Source organism: Pseudorca crassidens, chromosome 20 (genome assembly GCF_039906515.1).
Source record: "Pseudorca crassidens isolate mPseCra1 chromosome 20, mPseCra1.hap1, whole genome shotgun sequence".
Taxonomy (NCBI): domain Eukaryota; kingdom Metazoa; phylum Chordata; class Mammalia; order Artiodactyla; family Delphinidae; genus Pseudorca; species Pseudorca crassidens.
Genome location: NC_090315.1, coordinates 9,870,259 through 9,884,769, shown reverse-complemented (window position 1 = coordinate 9,884,769; position 14,511 = coordinate 9,870,259). Strand labels below are relative to the sequence as shown.

At 55.8% G+C, this 14,511-nt stretch overlaps 1 protein-coding gene across 13 annotated transcripts; it reads right to left on the bottom strand.

Annotated features, from left to right (window-relative positions):
- Positions 1 to 799: 799 nt before the first annotated feature.
- Positions 800 to 14,216, bottom strand: MEIS3 (Meis homeobox 3). Of its 13 annotated transcripts, none has more exons than XM_067721234.1 (14): positions 13,054 to 14,214; positions 12,642 to 12,741; positions 11,070 to 11,251; positions 10,691 to 10,850; positions 10,544 to 10,594; positions 9,337 to 9,387; positions 9,007 to 9,156; positions 6,105 to 6,216; positions 5,770 to 5,942; positions 4,752 to 4,828; positions 4,454 to 4,512; positions 4,264 to 4,347; positions 3,842 to 3,911; positions 800 to 1,272 (listed from the first exon to the last, which is right to left on the bottom strand). In XM_067721234.1, the coding sequence occupies exons 1-13, from the start codon at positions 13,935 to 13,937 to the stop codon at positions 3,862 to 3,864; spliced, it is 2,133 nt and encodes a 710-aa protein (XP_067577335.1). In that variant the 5' UTR covers positions 13,938 to 14,214; the 3' UTR covers positions 800 to 1,272; positions 3,842 to 3,861. The 13 variants fall into 13 exon arrangements, with proteins under 13 accessions (XP_067577335.1, XP_067577339.1, XP_067577334.1 ...); XM_067721238.1 differs by having other exon boundaries at positions 4,264 to 4,350; positions 9,007 to 9,105; XM_067721233.1 differs by having other exon boundaries at positions 800 to 2,984; positions 4,264 to 4,350; positions 13,054 to 14,213.
- Positions 14,217 to 14,511: the final 295 nt, after the last annotated feature.

Here is a 14,511-nt window from a genome sequence, read left to right as displayed (position 1 = left end):
AGAGGGTGCGTGTCCAGGGCATACCCGTGGCCAGGAGGAATGAATGACGAGGTGAAGGCAGCTGAGTCTCAGAACTATGGAATTTCTTCCTCCGTTCTCCACCTGTTTCCCAGGCACCTGCTGGGTATAGGGTGCTTGCTGTCTGAGGCCCCAGGTCACCACAGTGACAGAGAGAGACAAACTCCTGCCTTCTGGAAGTGCTGAGGTTCCAGCCAATAATGAATAGGCAAATAAGTGATGGAAAGAATTCCAGGGAGGGGGTGACGGGGGACAGGGAATGAGGTGAGAGAGAGTGGTGGACAGAGCGGGGTGCTTTGGTTTGGCTGTTCCTGTCTTTGCAGAGGTAACCTCTGAGCCAGGAAGGTGTCCCAGGCAAAGGGAACAGCCAGGACAGACACCCCGAAGGGGGACTGAGCTGGTCATTTTCCACAAACAAGGTCAGCCTGCTGGGGTATGTTACCATGTAGCCCAGTCACTCCTGTTGTCCCCACTGCCTGCCAGCAGAGCCCCCTTGCTGACCTGTGGCTGGCCACAGATACACAAGAGAGCCCTTTTGAAGCCACAAGAACTGCCCAGCTCAGCCTACTACATCAACCTGTAGATTAACGTGCTAAAAATTAATTGGCCTTTTGAACCATGAAGCTTTGGTATGGTTTGTTACACAGCAATAGCTAACCGATACATACAGAGGGCCTGAGGAGAGAGCAGGATAAAAAGCATCAATTATTATTACAATTAGTGATTCATGAGCTTCAAACTGATGAGAATTTGAATCATGGAAGAGACCCACGAACTCAGATTGGTGGCCTTTTGTTTTTAAGACTTTATGCTTAAAAAAAAAAGGTAGAAGACAACACAAGAGGGGAGTGGGGGAGGGGGAAAGAGGGTGGGCTGGGAGGATGAAGGGAACCTCTCTAAATGTCGGATCTGGGTGACCCTCCTTCCCTGATGGCCCCAGCCCACCCCCAATCTCTTCTCTGTCCTAGGGGTGGGGGGTACCCAGCCGCCATCTTCTGAACTCCCAGGCCCAGGATCTCAGCTCAGGTTCCAGGCAGAGGTGAGGGCAGAAGTGGGGCACAGGGCCTGGAGGCCTTGTCTTTGTCCTTGAGAGACCCTCGAGTGGGTGCTCAGGCCCCTCATGTCCCGGCAGGGCCCCAGGGAGGTAGGCATTGAGTTGGGGGGGGCCATAGGAGGTGGGGTCCTGAAGCCAGAGGGCCAGACGTCGACCAGAAGCAGGTATGAACCTGGCAGTCACAGTCCAGAGGTTGGGGTCTGTGGAAAGGACAGGAGAGGCCAAGTCAGGAGATGGAGAGGGCGTTTGGACCTACATCAGGCCTTCTGCACTGTCCCCACCAGCCCCACAGTGAGAGGGACACAGAGAGAGAGACAGAGACAGAGGCAGGGAATCAGAACAGAAATGAGGGGAAAGAGACAGACAGAGATGAGAAAAAGACAAGGAGACAGTCAAGACAAAGAAAGAGATAAAGATAAGGAGGGCTTCCCTGGTGGCGCAGTGGTTAAGAATCCACCTACCAATGCAGGAGACACGGGTTCGAGCCCTAGTCCGGGAAGATCCCACGTGCCGCGGAGCAACTAAGCCCGTGTGCCACAACTACTGAGCCTGTGCTCTAGAGCCTGTGAGCCACAACTGCTGAGCCCTCATGTCACAACTACTGAAGCCTGCGCACCTAGAGCCTGTGCTCTGCAACGAGAAGCCCATGCACCGCAACGAAGAGTAGCCCCCACTCACTGCAACTAGAGAAAGTCAGCGTGCAGCAACAAAGACCCAACGTAGCCAAAAATAAATAAATTAAAAAAAAAAAAAAGATAAGGCGAGAGGGACAGACAGAGCAGGATAGAGAAGAGACATGGAGATAATCAGAGATGGAGATGTGGAAAGAGAAAGAATGAGAGAGACAGAAATAAAGGGAGAGACAAAGAGGAAAAGGCAGGGATTGGGAGAGACAGAAAAGAGTGGGGAGAAAACGCAGCTTGCTTGGGGAGCAGGATAAGAAGCTCCCTCCATCACTCTTGGTCCCGGAGGTCCCCTGACTCTGGATCAGGGCTCACCTGTCTGCAGTTGGTCAGGGCAGAGCTGAGACCCCCCATGGACCTGCCGGGCACTGAACAAACCTCTCCTCCCAGGCTCAGGCCTCCAGTGCTCTCCAAGCCTAAGCCCTTGCAGGTCTCCACTCTCATATCCCAGCCTTTCCGTGGGCCTTGATTTCATTACTCACCCATTTGACACACCAGCCTCAGCCCAGCCCAGTCCCTTTGTATGTACGTGTGTGTGTAGTGAGGGACTGTCTTATAGCCTTTGCATATACTGTTCCTTCCTCTCCTGTCTCACTCCTCTTATTCTCCTGGTCTCAGCTCCAAAGTGCCCTCCTCCAGGAAGTCCTCCCTGAACACCCCAGCCTAGGCCCGATGCCCACTCTGGGTTCTTCCAGTTCTTGGGTTCCCTCCTCCCAGCCCTGCCTACTGTAGGTCATTACTATCTGGGGACAGATCTGTCTCCCCCACTGGACTGTGAGCCTCATGGGCACAGGGCTGGGCTGTCATGGTCACTGCTGTGTCCCCATCACCACCCAGCACAGGGCTGGGCACACAGCTGCTCAGGGAATGTGTATGGAATGAATGAATGAACAGATGCCAAACCAAGGAGTTTGGACCTCATCCAATGGGCACTAGGGAGCCACAGAAGGGTTTTAATCCAAGGAGAGTCAAGATCTGATCTGTGGGGCTTCCCTGGTGGCGCAGTGGTTGAGAGTCCGCCTGCCGATGCAGGGGACACGGGTTCGTGCCCCGGTCCGGGAAGATCCCACATGCCGCAGAGTGGCTGGGCCTGTGAGCCATGGCCGCTGCTTTAGAAACTCCAGGCAGCCTCTCAACCCTGGGCGTTTGCACATGCTGTTCCCTCTGCTTTTCTAAGCTGAGTGAACCTGCACAAGTGAACTCTTCTCTCTGAGCCTCAGTTTTCTTATCTGTAAAATGAAAATAATAATAGCTTCTCTCTTTTGGGGTTATTGTAAAGACTGAGAAGATACTCTAGACTGAAGACTTGGGAGAGTAAAAGAATGCACCCTGCTACCTTGCCCCCAACCTTCTGCCCAGTGGTCTCCTATTCATCCTTCAATGCCCTACCCAGAAGCCACTTCTTCTATAAAGTCTTCCCTGATATCTCAGAGATAGCTAATGATAGCTGTGTTTTATTGTTTGAACTGTTGGACTAGATTGCCATTGGTTTCTAATGTCCACTTCCTCATGAGCCCAGAATCCTCTCAAGAGCTGTGCCCTACCTGAGGCATGTCAATATATGTTTGGAAATGGGTGGATGAGTGGGTGGGTAGGTAGGTGCGCGAATGCATGGGTAAGTTGACAAGTGGGTGGACATGTGGGTGGGGGGATCAATGTGGAGGTGGGTGAATGAGTGGGTAGATGTATCTTCTGATGGATGAAGGGTGGTGGATACACACATGGATGGATCCATGGGTAGGCAGGTAGGTAGGTAGGTGGATGAATGCATGAACAGGAGGGTGGATGTGTGGGTGGATGGATCAGTTTGGAGGTGGATGGATGAGTGGATAGGTGGGTGGATAGATGAATGAATGAGTGGCTGAATGTATGTTTGGATGGATGAGGGGGTTGGTGGATGATTGATGGATGGATAAATATATGTATGGGTGAATTGATGGAGGGATGGATGGATTGGAGAACCCTCAGTTCAGAGACGCAGGCTGACCCTGCTCCGGGTGGGCTCACTGTTGGAGTCTGGAGGTCTTACGAGGGGTTGAGAATAGCACAATCTCCAACCTAGTGCCCCTAGACCTAGGACACTCACATCTCTCCTGACTCCAGCCTCTATAAATAATGCCACTCTCCTTCTAAGTTCAAACTCATCCCCATTGATCCTGGAAGACAAAAGAGGAGTGTTAGTGGTCTTCACCAGACACCCCCATATGCCCCACTCCCCCTTCCTTCCCCAGGGGACTCCTCTATCAGGACAAACTGAGTCATCCTTTAAGAGGGTGCTGGTCCTTTAAGGAAAAGTGGAGCTTTCCAATGGGTGGTTGAAGCCTGGAAGAAGCAAACTCTGGGAGGAAAGGTGGGGACCAGGAAATCTGCATTTGCATCTTCGACTCCCCTTTTAAGCAAATGAAGCAAGGTATTTTTCAAGAACTTAATCCCAGAAGGTGGAGCACATTGTTTGGAGGAGGGGCCTGGAGTGCTGGGGGTGTGGCTTAGTTAGGGGGCGGGGCTTACCTGGGGGCCTGACAGTCACTTGTGGCTGAGTCTCCGTGTAGGCCCCCATGGGCTGGCCCTCTGGGCTGAAGGCTGCGCCCTGCCCTGCTAGGGGAGTTGACGGGTGCAGGCTGAGCCCCAGGATGCCCGGTTCAGGCTTTGATACTCCCCCGGGAACACCAGGCCCTCTCTTCCCACCTTCTCCCTGTACCTGTGCGGTTGGATTGATCGATCATTGGTTGCACGATGCGTCTCCGGGCATTAATGAACCTGGGAGGGGGCCATGGAAACGGAGGAGGGTGCAAAGAGGGAGTAGAAGAGAGGCAGAGATGAATACACAGGGACAGAGAGAGAGCAGGCAAGAGAGGACGGATACAGGGGCGGCAAAGCAGAGGCAGGACGAAGAGAGGCTCCGAGGGGCTTTGGGGCCTCCTTCAGCACCGCGGACAGCGCCCGGCCTCCCACCCCGGGCTGGCCCACGGAGCGCCCAGGCCTCCGGTGTCACTCACCAGTTGTTGACTTGTAGGATGGTGAGCCCCGTGTCCTGGGACAGCTGCTTCTTCTGCTCCTCTGAGGGGTACGGGTGCTGTGGCCACCAGCAAGAGTCACCCTGCTTGCCTGGTTGCCCTCTGATCCCCCAGGCCTGGCCTGCCCAGGTCCCAGGGAGCTGGTGAGCCCAGGCTGAGGCAAGGCCGGGAGAGCTGGCGGTGTGTCTGAGCTTCTCCGTGTTCCCCGGGGCCCAATGGAGGGAGGCAGAGCCAAGCTTCGGGCAATTACACCGGTGGGTGTCCCCCAACCTCTTCCAGCAATTAGAGGCTAATTGGCCAGCTCTCATCAGGGAGGTGGAGCTGCGGGAGGGGGGAACTGGGGGAACTCCACCTCCCTGGGGAAAGGAGGCAAAGCCCAGCACCAGCCTTCTCTGAGTCCGATAGGTCCTTGTGCATGTCTCTCCCCGTCACAATCTCTACCTTTCTCTGTGTCTGTCTGTCTGTCTCTCCCCCAGTGTGACTCAGTCTCCCCCTGTGTGTCTCTTGCTCTGACTTAATGCTCTCCATAACTCCCCATCTCTATCTTTGTTTCGGCCTCTCCCTGTCTGTCCTCCTGTCTCCCTGAGGCAGGGTGGTTTGCTGATTAAGGCCAGACTGCCTGCATTTGAACCCACTTCTGGCTGTGAGACCTCTGGGCCTCAGTCTCCTCATCTGCGAAATGGAGCTAACGACATCGCTGTCCTCATGGGGTATGTTTGGCTGGATGGTGGATGACTGATGGGTGGGTGACTGGATGGGAGGGTCTGGGGTGGGGGAGAGGACTGAATGAGTCCAGAGCCCTGAGTGGCACCTGGCATACAGGTGGTGCTCATGGATGTTTGCTCTTGTCAATTCCCATCTGCTTGAGATTTTCCCTCAATATTTCCCTGCTGCCTCAGTCTCCCGTCTCTGGGTCTCTCTCCGGGCCTCAGTTTCTGTGCAGCCATCCTTCTCCATCTCTCTCTCTGCCCACCCCGCACCAGGGCCCCAGGGCTCTCACCGAGAGGTGCTGGAACAACCAGGCTCTCATGATGTTGGTGGCCACCTTGGGGAAGATCCCTCTCTTCTTGTTCTGCCGGCGCTCGTGGTCCAGCTCTTCGTCCTCTCCCCCAGAACTGGGAGAGGCCACATTTGTGTCTAGTCCATCTCCTGAGCAGGGAGAGGCATGCTGTGCTGTGGACGGGAAAGGTGGGGGACCAGAGGGACCCAGAACTTTCCCCCAAGGCACCACTCCACACCCCAGTCATCCTTGCCCCTCTGGAAGTCCTACCTGCTGTCTAACTTCAATCCTCAGACTGACTCCCACCTTTCCCCTCCACCTCTCAAGCTTCTCACCTTGGTCACTGGAGTTGTCACCACTCTGGGAGGCCAGGCCCCCGCTGGATGGACCCGGGGTCCCCAAATATACAGACCCGCTGTCTTCTTGGTCTCTAATCCATGTAGTATTCTGGAAAATAAGACTCGGAAGTCAGTGCCAAGGCTTGGGGTATAATATACTACAGTGGCTAAGACCACGGGCTCTGGAGCTAGGAGCCCTGAGTGTGAAGACTGTGTCTGCCTCTCTCCTGGCTGTGTGTGACCTTGGGCAACTCACTTCACCTCTCTGTGCCTCAGTTTCCTCCACTGCAAAAATGGAGGACAACCATCCCCACCCCCCTCACAGAGTGTGGTAAGGATTCAGTGAGTTAATTTACGTAAAGGCACACGGCAGTCACTCAGGAAAGGTGAGCTTGTACAGATCTCTGGCACCTGATCAGAAATCCCGGGAAGCCAGCGCTCTTTCAAAATTCAAAACTTTTCATATCTTTAGGCAGTGCACACGCCACTATTTTCTAACACCTCCACAGTGTCTGGGGCGTAACCTCGTCATCAAACTCATTAACATTTCTGCAGCAAAATGGATGAATATTTAACTAAGTGGAATAAATAAAGGCTGTAAATAGCCTCTCAGTTCAGGTCAGATTTTGCTGCCAAATAAATCTGCACTAAACTTATGGGGAAAAAAACACCAACTTCTAGTTTTCAGAGATTTGGTGGTCTCCAAATTGCAGATCAGGGAGTCGGGGGTTGTATTTTCTTTATCCAAACTCCTACACACTTTGAGGAACTTGACAATGTGTTGAATTCACCCCCTGCCCCAGCTCTGTGTCCCAGGAGGCCGACCCACCTGTATAGATACATCATTTCTTTGTCATTTGGTTTAAGGTTCTTCAGTTGTTGGGAGGCAGACTGGGTGGAAGTGGGGATGGCAACAGCCGCCTGCTGTTGCTGAGCCCTGGGGTACACCCCTGCCCCTGGTGAATGTCCTAGACCCTGCCCTCTGCTTGGTAATTAGCCCCTCACTCCTGCAAATGGATGCATCATTTGTGTCCTTCCAGGGCTCAGCCTGCGACACGGCACCTTAGAGCAGCTTTCTCTGGGCTCAGAATATCTGTGTGCAATTTAGAGTTTGAGGGCTTTGGGGATGGGTTGTGTGCAAACGACAGAATCATGAGGCCTGAAGGCTTTTGAGCATTGCTGGAACTGTCACCCTGCCCTTCTGGCATTGGATCTGATCGGATGAGCGTCCATGTCAGTGTACCTGAAGCTGTCCTGAGACTGTCATGCAGCATGTGAGTGTGAATGTGCTAATGTCCGTGCCCGACGAGGCAAGGTTGTCCCTGGAGAAGAGGTGTCACGTGGGCAGAGCTGAGACATGCAGCCGTATTTGAGCGTGGTTGTGTCACTCTCTCAACCGGCCAGGTGGCTATACCTGGCAAATGCAAGGCTACGTTTATTTTTCTAAGCTTGTGGCTGTAGTTCTAGGGGTTGGGGTCCTATTTGGGAGACAGTGTGTGGTTATCCTGAGTCCTGCATGAGTGGGCAGGCAGCTCCGTGATTCTTTGGCGAGGGACGATGGCCAGAGGGGTGTGTTGGCAGCTGTGTGAAGATATAGAATATGGCTACGCCTCCGAGGGAGTTGTAACTGATCAGCACACGCACGTGGTGCTACTGAGCGGGTGCATAATACGGGTGTGGGGCAGAGGGTCCCTGAGGCTCATCTGTGACTGCTGTGTGCGCGTGCTCCAGTCTGCGTGGTCGTGGTATGGCCACGTGCCTGTATTTGGGTGTGGGTGTCATGTTGTATAATTGCTGCGTTGATAGCGTGACCGCCTTGTGGGTATGGGCCTCACTGGGATCCGCACAGCTGTTGTGTGATTGTTGCCTGGGTGCCTAAGTCTATGAAACTATAGTCTGATTGTATCTGAGACTGAATGAATCTGGGGCCACGTGGCCACTGAGTGGCAAGGTGTGTGCCCACACCTACAGTAGTCCAATTGTTAAGAGGTTAGGGTAGGACTTCCCTGGTGGCGCAGTGGTTAAGAATCTGCCTGCCAATGCAGGGGACACGGGTTCAAGCCCTGGTCTGGGAAGATCCCACATGCCGTGGAGCAACTAAGCCCGTGCGCCACAACTACTGAAGCCCGCGCGCCTAGAGCCCGTGCTCCGCAACAAGAGAAGCCACTGCAGTGAGAAGCCCGTGCACTGCAAGGAAGAGTAGCCCCCGCTCGCCGCAACTAGAGAAAGCCTGCATGCAGCAACGAAGAGCCAATGCAGCCAAAAATAAAGAAATAAATTTATAAAAAAGAAAAAGAGGTTAGGGTAGCGTGTGTGTGTGTGTGTGTGTGTGTGTGTGTGTGTGTGTGTGCAGGCACCGTGGCTGCTCTGGGTCTAAGTGTGGCTGTAGCTGAGTTTATGTCGTAGGATCTGGGGCCATTTGGCTCCATCTCCAGCTGGGTGGCTGTTACGTTGTTGAGGTGTGTATACTGCACACACACACACACACACACACACACACACACACTCTCTCTCTCTCTAGAACGGCAGTGTCTCCATCAGGCTGTGTGATCTATGATGCTATTATGCCATTGGGCTGTGAGTGTTTAAGTATGTGGCATATGCTATCACCTTACTGTGAGTGTAATGGGTTTTGTGGCTGTCTGTGAACCTATGTGGGTGTAGCCAAGTCTATGTGTGGCATCTGCAGCTGTTGGGGTGTGTGTGAGTCCTGTCATCCAGCTGTATTGCAGTCTGTGTGGCTGTTGCATAGTTGGTGCCTGTCCTGTGGTCAGGCCATGTCTGACTGTGCCTGTCTCAGGCTGTGTGGTGTGTTGTGTGTGCCCTGATACTGGAACCCAGCTCTCTGGGCATGCCTTTGGTTTCAGGGCAATGCCTGTCGCCCCATCCTGGGGCCCACCTGATCTGGGAGGCTCGGGCAGGAGGCCGGGTAGTCGTCGAGATCCTCCCTGCAGCCGCCGTCCCGATCCTCGATGACCAGGTCGATGGGCATCTTTCCCTTGAGGCAGGTGATGTAGCGGTGACAGAAGTTGTCGCACAGGTCGTGGACCTGAGGGGGCACCGGGGTACTGGGGGGGCCACCCGGGGGCCAGGGCTGGGGTGTATAGGGATGGGGGTGGCCTTCTGCTCCAACTCTGGTGGGGAGAGAGCCTGAAGGAGGGGTGGAGGGGGCAAGAAGGGAAGGGATGGGGGGCAAGTGAGGGCGTGAGGGGAAGTGAGGAGCACTCACCTTCTCCAGCTCCAGCAGGTGGAAACGGAGCACTTGAATGGCTTGTATCATCTGAAAACAGAGACACAAGAGGGGAGGGAGAGAGGGAGCGAGGGAGCGAGACAGAGAAGAAGGAAGAGGAGAAGGCGAAAAAAGAGAAGAAGGAGGTGGAGGAGGAGAAGAGGAAGAAGAAGAGGAAGAAGGAGAAGAACGAGGAGGAGGAGGAGGAGGAGGAGGAGGAGGAGAAGGAGGAGGAGAAGGAGGAGGAGAAGGAGAAGGAGAAGAAGGAGAAGGAGAAGGAGAAGAAGATGAAGGGGAGGAGGAAGAAGAAGAGAGAGAAACAGAAAAAGTGCATTGGATGACAAACAGAAAAAAGAGTGCAAAGAGAGACAAAGACAAAATGACAGGGGCAGAGAGAAATAGAGAACAGAGATGCAGACCCAGAATTAAGGAACAAGGGAGTGTGAGATTGAGATCAGAGACAAAGAAAGAGAAGCAAGAGGTGCAAGAGACAGAAGAGGACCCATCACAAGAAGAGTGAGTTAAGGTATGCTCTAATAATAGCACCACATCCTTTGCCTGCTTGCCCTTGGATCCATTTCCCACCCTTCACCTGAAAACTACATTTCCCAGAGTCCTTTGCCAAAGGGTTCAGCCAATAGGAAGCTCTGGTGGGAGCTGGAAAGCAAAAGGAAGGGACAAGTCGGGGTATTTCTCCCTCTCTCTCCCTCTCCTCCTTCTCTTCCCTTTCTCCCTCTCCTCTCTCCTCTCCTCTCTCCTTTACAGCTAACTGCTTTTATTCATTTTGATGTGAGCCCTGTTCTGACTGATAGAACAGCAAACACTTAATGAGTCCCCATTCAGTGCCAGGCACTGTGCTGCAGGCTTGACTCTCTTTAACTCATTATACACTCGCAACAGCCCTACAAGATAGAAATTATTACTAGCTACACTTTACAGATGAGGAAAACGGGGCCCAGGGAGCTGGACCTACCTGCCCTGGTTCTTCGAACTAGTAAGTAGAGAGCTGGGATTCGAACCCAGGCCATCGAGTCCCTGTTCTCAAACTCTGGGCAACACTGCATTGCAAAGGGGCAACAGTGATCACTATTTGAGGACGTGGGCCAGGCGGTCTCCTCTTTGCTCCCACAACCAATCCCAGGGCTATGGAGAGTGGAACAGGAGACCCCCTTGGAGGAGAAGGAGTTGGGGAGGGCCCAGGTCTCACCAGATTGTCCAGCTCCGGGTTGGAGGAGAAGAGAGGCCTCTCGGAGCGGACCTGGGAGAAAGAGAGAGGCCAGGGAGGGCACATCCTGTCTCCTGCCCACCCCACTTCACTGGTTCTCCTGGCGCACAGCGGATGGTGGGTGCCCACCTGCTTGGCAAAGGCTGCGATGTCCTCATTGAAGGAATCGGAGGAGCATACATCACTGCCCGGGGGTGTGCCCAGCCCAGTCCCAGCCCCATCACGGGGAGAACACGTGGCCAATTCACATTTCTCAAAGACCAGGGCCAGCAGCGGGAAGAGCGGGTGTCTGGGGAAAGCAGGGGGTGAGAGTTCACGAGGGGAGGGCAGGGGGGCTGGGAAGTATGGCGCAACCGGGAGGTGGAGAGGAGACCCAGAGGGAAGAGGTGGAGAGATAGAGATAGAGTGAGACAGAGTCAGAGAAGAGAAACATATCCAGAGAGACAAAGAAACAGGGCGGGGGCACATCCCGAGACCCCATGGAGCCCTCAGCCTTGTCCCCACTCACCCGTAGATCTCATCCTTCTCCCTCCTCAGGCCATCACTATCCAAGCCCAGGGGCGGGGGCTGGGGAGGCCGGTGGGGGCCGTAGGGCCCGGGGGCTCTCGGTGCCGAGGGCACTGCCTCTGAGAAGCCAGCCAGGGCTGCAGTGCTGTCCACGATGCCGGGGTAGTGGGGCAGCTCATCGTACTGGGTCGGGGGAGGTGAGAGGGGAAGAGCCCCAGGGACGTGTCAGCACCAACAAGAAACCTCCCTACCCTCGCACCCAGGAAATGCCCCCTCCTTGCCCCAGTCACCTGCCCTACTGTCCCCAAGTGTCCCAGCCTTGCTCCCTTAGGCCCCCGATGTCCCATGGAGCTGTCTGGGTGGGACTGAAGGCCCTGTCCTCAAGCCTTCCTTTGGACCCGTGGACTGTGAAAAATGTCCCGTCAGAGATTCCCAGTGTGTGGGCAGGAGGGTCCAGGGGAGAGAGACTGACCCAGGTCTTGGATCTGAGGGTCAGGGTTGAGGGGGGTCAAGGATTGGCTGGCTGGTAACTGCTAGCTTCTCACAGAGAGTTAGGGGAGAGAGATTCAGAGAGAGGGAGAGAGATGTGAGAGAAGAGAGAGACTGGGAGGGAGATGCAAGAGAAAGACAGAGGGAAGGAGAGATTAGAGGGAGGGAGAGAAATGGTGAGAGAGACAAAAAAAGGTGGAGAAAGAGACAAGAGATAAAGAGAGATGTAGAGTCAGAGGGAAGAGCAGAGAGGGAGAGAGACACACACAGGGAGAAGATACAGGAGAAACAGGCAAAGGGAGACAGGAGACAGGGGGCAGAGAGAGAGAGAGAGAGAGAGAGAGAGGGAGGCAGAGACAGAGACAGAGAAGGGGAGAGAGAGGAGGGGAGAGAAATCGATTCTCGCTCATGGGCACTGCCCATCAAAGCAGTGTATTGTTTGTACACAAATGTACTCATACAGTCTCCCCCGCTTCAGTTTCATTTCACAGATGAATATGCACGTCTGAGTGCATCTTAACTTGTCACACTCCACTCCCCATGTGGACCCACCACACACGCGCACACACACACACACACACAGCCAGAAGCCAGGCGCAGGAATGAATGAGTGGGTGAATGAATCAATGCGCGAGACATTTAGCACAGTGCCTGGCGCACAGTCAATAAACACTTGTTGAACCAAAGTGTAACCCGGCTCAACCACACCAACGCACTTGTGCCAACAGCCCCAAAGAGAAATCACGCGTGAGATTTCTGTGTCCTGTCATCACAGAAGCACACGCACCGGTGAAGCCAGGGGACCTTTAAATCACCCACGTCCAATCCTTTCCTCGGAGATGAAGAAACTGAGGTTCAAAGAGGCAAAGGGACTGGAGAGGGGGAGGTACCAGTGTTCCTGCCATAGCGGGTGTGTGCACGGAGGGCTCTGAGTGTGTGTGTGTGTCTTTCCTTTTCTCCTAACTTCTCCTGAGCACTGAAGTTAAATCCAACTGCCCCCCCCCACTGTTCATCGCACATCTCAGGATGTCCTCGAATCCTGCGGTATTCCTGCCCCCCTCCACCCCCAAAGGTGCCTGCTCACCTCTTCGCCTGTCTCTCCAACCCCAGGACAGCAGAAGAGAATCCCTTGGCCCTGCCTGGTGAGACCCACCTCTCCCAGCACTGTCCCCACGCCTAACCCTCTGGAGGACATGGAACAAAAGTAGACCAGGGAGAAGAATAGGGGAGGGACGAAAAAGAAGGGGGGGGGTAGGATAAAGGGCCTGAGATGGAGGGGAGACCAGGGGCAGAGAGGGGAGACTGAGGGGCAGAGAGAGGGGAGACCCAGGGTTAGGAAGAGGGGAGATTCAGGGGCAGCGAGAGGGGAGGCAGAGAAAGAGATGGTGGAGAGAGCGGGATGGGCTGATGGGGGCCAGAGCTCCCCAGGGAGGAGATGGAAGGATGGGGGATGCGACCACCGGCCGGGGCACAGGATCGTCCGCCCTCGGACCTACCCTCCGGGCCATGGGCTGATGCCGGCGGCAGCTCCCGGGTCCCTCCAGGGCCTGGCCGGCGGGGAGGGCGCAGCCAGGGGCAGCGGCCCCAGATGGCCCGAGGGGCCGACGCCAGGGGGTGGGGCAGGAGGCTGGGTGCCCGGCCCCCCCACCCCCACCGCCGTCAGCGGCAGGCGCCGGGCCGTACGAAGGCTCCGAGCATGGACCCCCAGCCTCCTGCCCCCGCGGGGGTCACAGCTAGGGGCTCCTGCCAGCGAGGGCAGGGGCGAGAAGGCGGGGGAGGGCCGCCCGAGGCCCCCTCCCCGGGGCCCCCAGTCCCTCCCCCGGGTCCTGGGAGGATGGAACCAGCCCGAGATCCACAGACCGAGAGGCGGGGGAGAGGGGGGCGCGAGGGGGCCCGGCCCGGGGGGCGGGCGGCGCGCGGCGGCTCCCAGCGCGGTGCGGGGTCCCGGCGTTGGCGGGCCGGAGGGATGCTGGCGGCTCCGTCTCTCCCTCTCTCCCCCTCTCCCCCTCTCCCGGTCTCTCCCTCTCTCTGTGGTCACATCCGGAAGTTCCACAGCGGAGATGCTTAACCCACTGTCCGCCGGCGGCTCGGCCGCTGGAGGGGCGGGGCGGGGCGGGAGCGCCCGGAGCCCCTCCCCTCCCGTCGCCCTCCCCACTCCCGGGGGCTGCGGCCGCTCTCGGGGGAGGTTTTTTGTATGGGAGTCTCGCAGCGTCTGGTCTGCCTCGGTCCCCACCCCTCCTGCCTTCCTCTCTCCACGTCGCGCGCTCGGGTCTTCTCCGCCTGTCCCCCTCCCGGCCGCCCCAGGTCCCTGTCTCTCTCTCTCTCTCTCTCCCCCCTTTCCTCCTCCTTTCCACCCGACCCCGTCTCTCTCTCTCTCCATCTCCCTGCTTCCCTTTTTTCGCTAGGTCTTCGAGTCTCTCTCTCTCCATTTCTTTCTCTCTTTTCCTCTCTGTCTCTGTGTCTGTGTCTCTCTCCCATCCTCTGCTCCCCACAGCTCTGCCCCGCTCCTGGCCGCCCACGCTCCCACTCAGGCCCTCTGATCAGTGCCTCTCCCCCTCCTCCTTCCCCTGTTCTCTCTCTCTCTCTCTCTGACTGGGAGACAGCTCAGAGGAGAACCAGAGGCTGGAAGTAACCAAACCCTATGATGTACTTTCTCTTCCTTCTCCAGCCCCGCCCCCCCCCCAACTTCCCACCCCGGGAGACAGGGACACTTGTGCGCTTGCCTGAAGCCATCTGTGTGTGTGTGTGTGTGTGTGTGTGTGTGTGTCCCCAGCTGTGTCTGTCTGTGTGTCTGGTTGTTGGATCATGCCTGGTGTGGGTGTGTTGTTTCTGTTTCTGAATATAGTGGGTGTGTAAGTGGTGTGTGTGCGCACGCATGCGCGCACATGCCTGGAAATACCACTCTGCCCCTCTGCCAATGTTTCACCTTTGCCTTTTGGAAGTTTCTTAGCCTG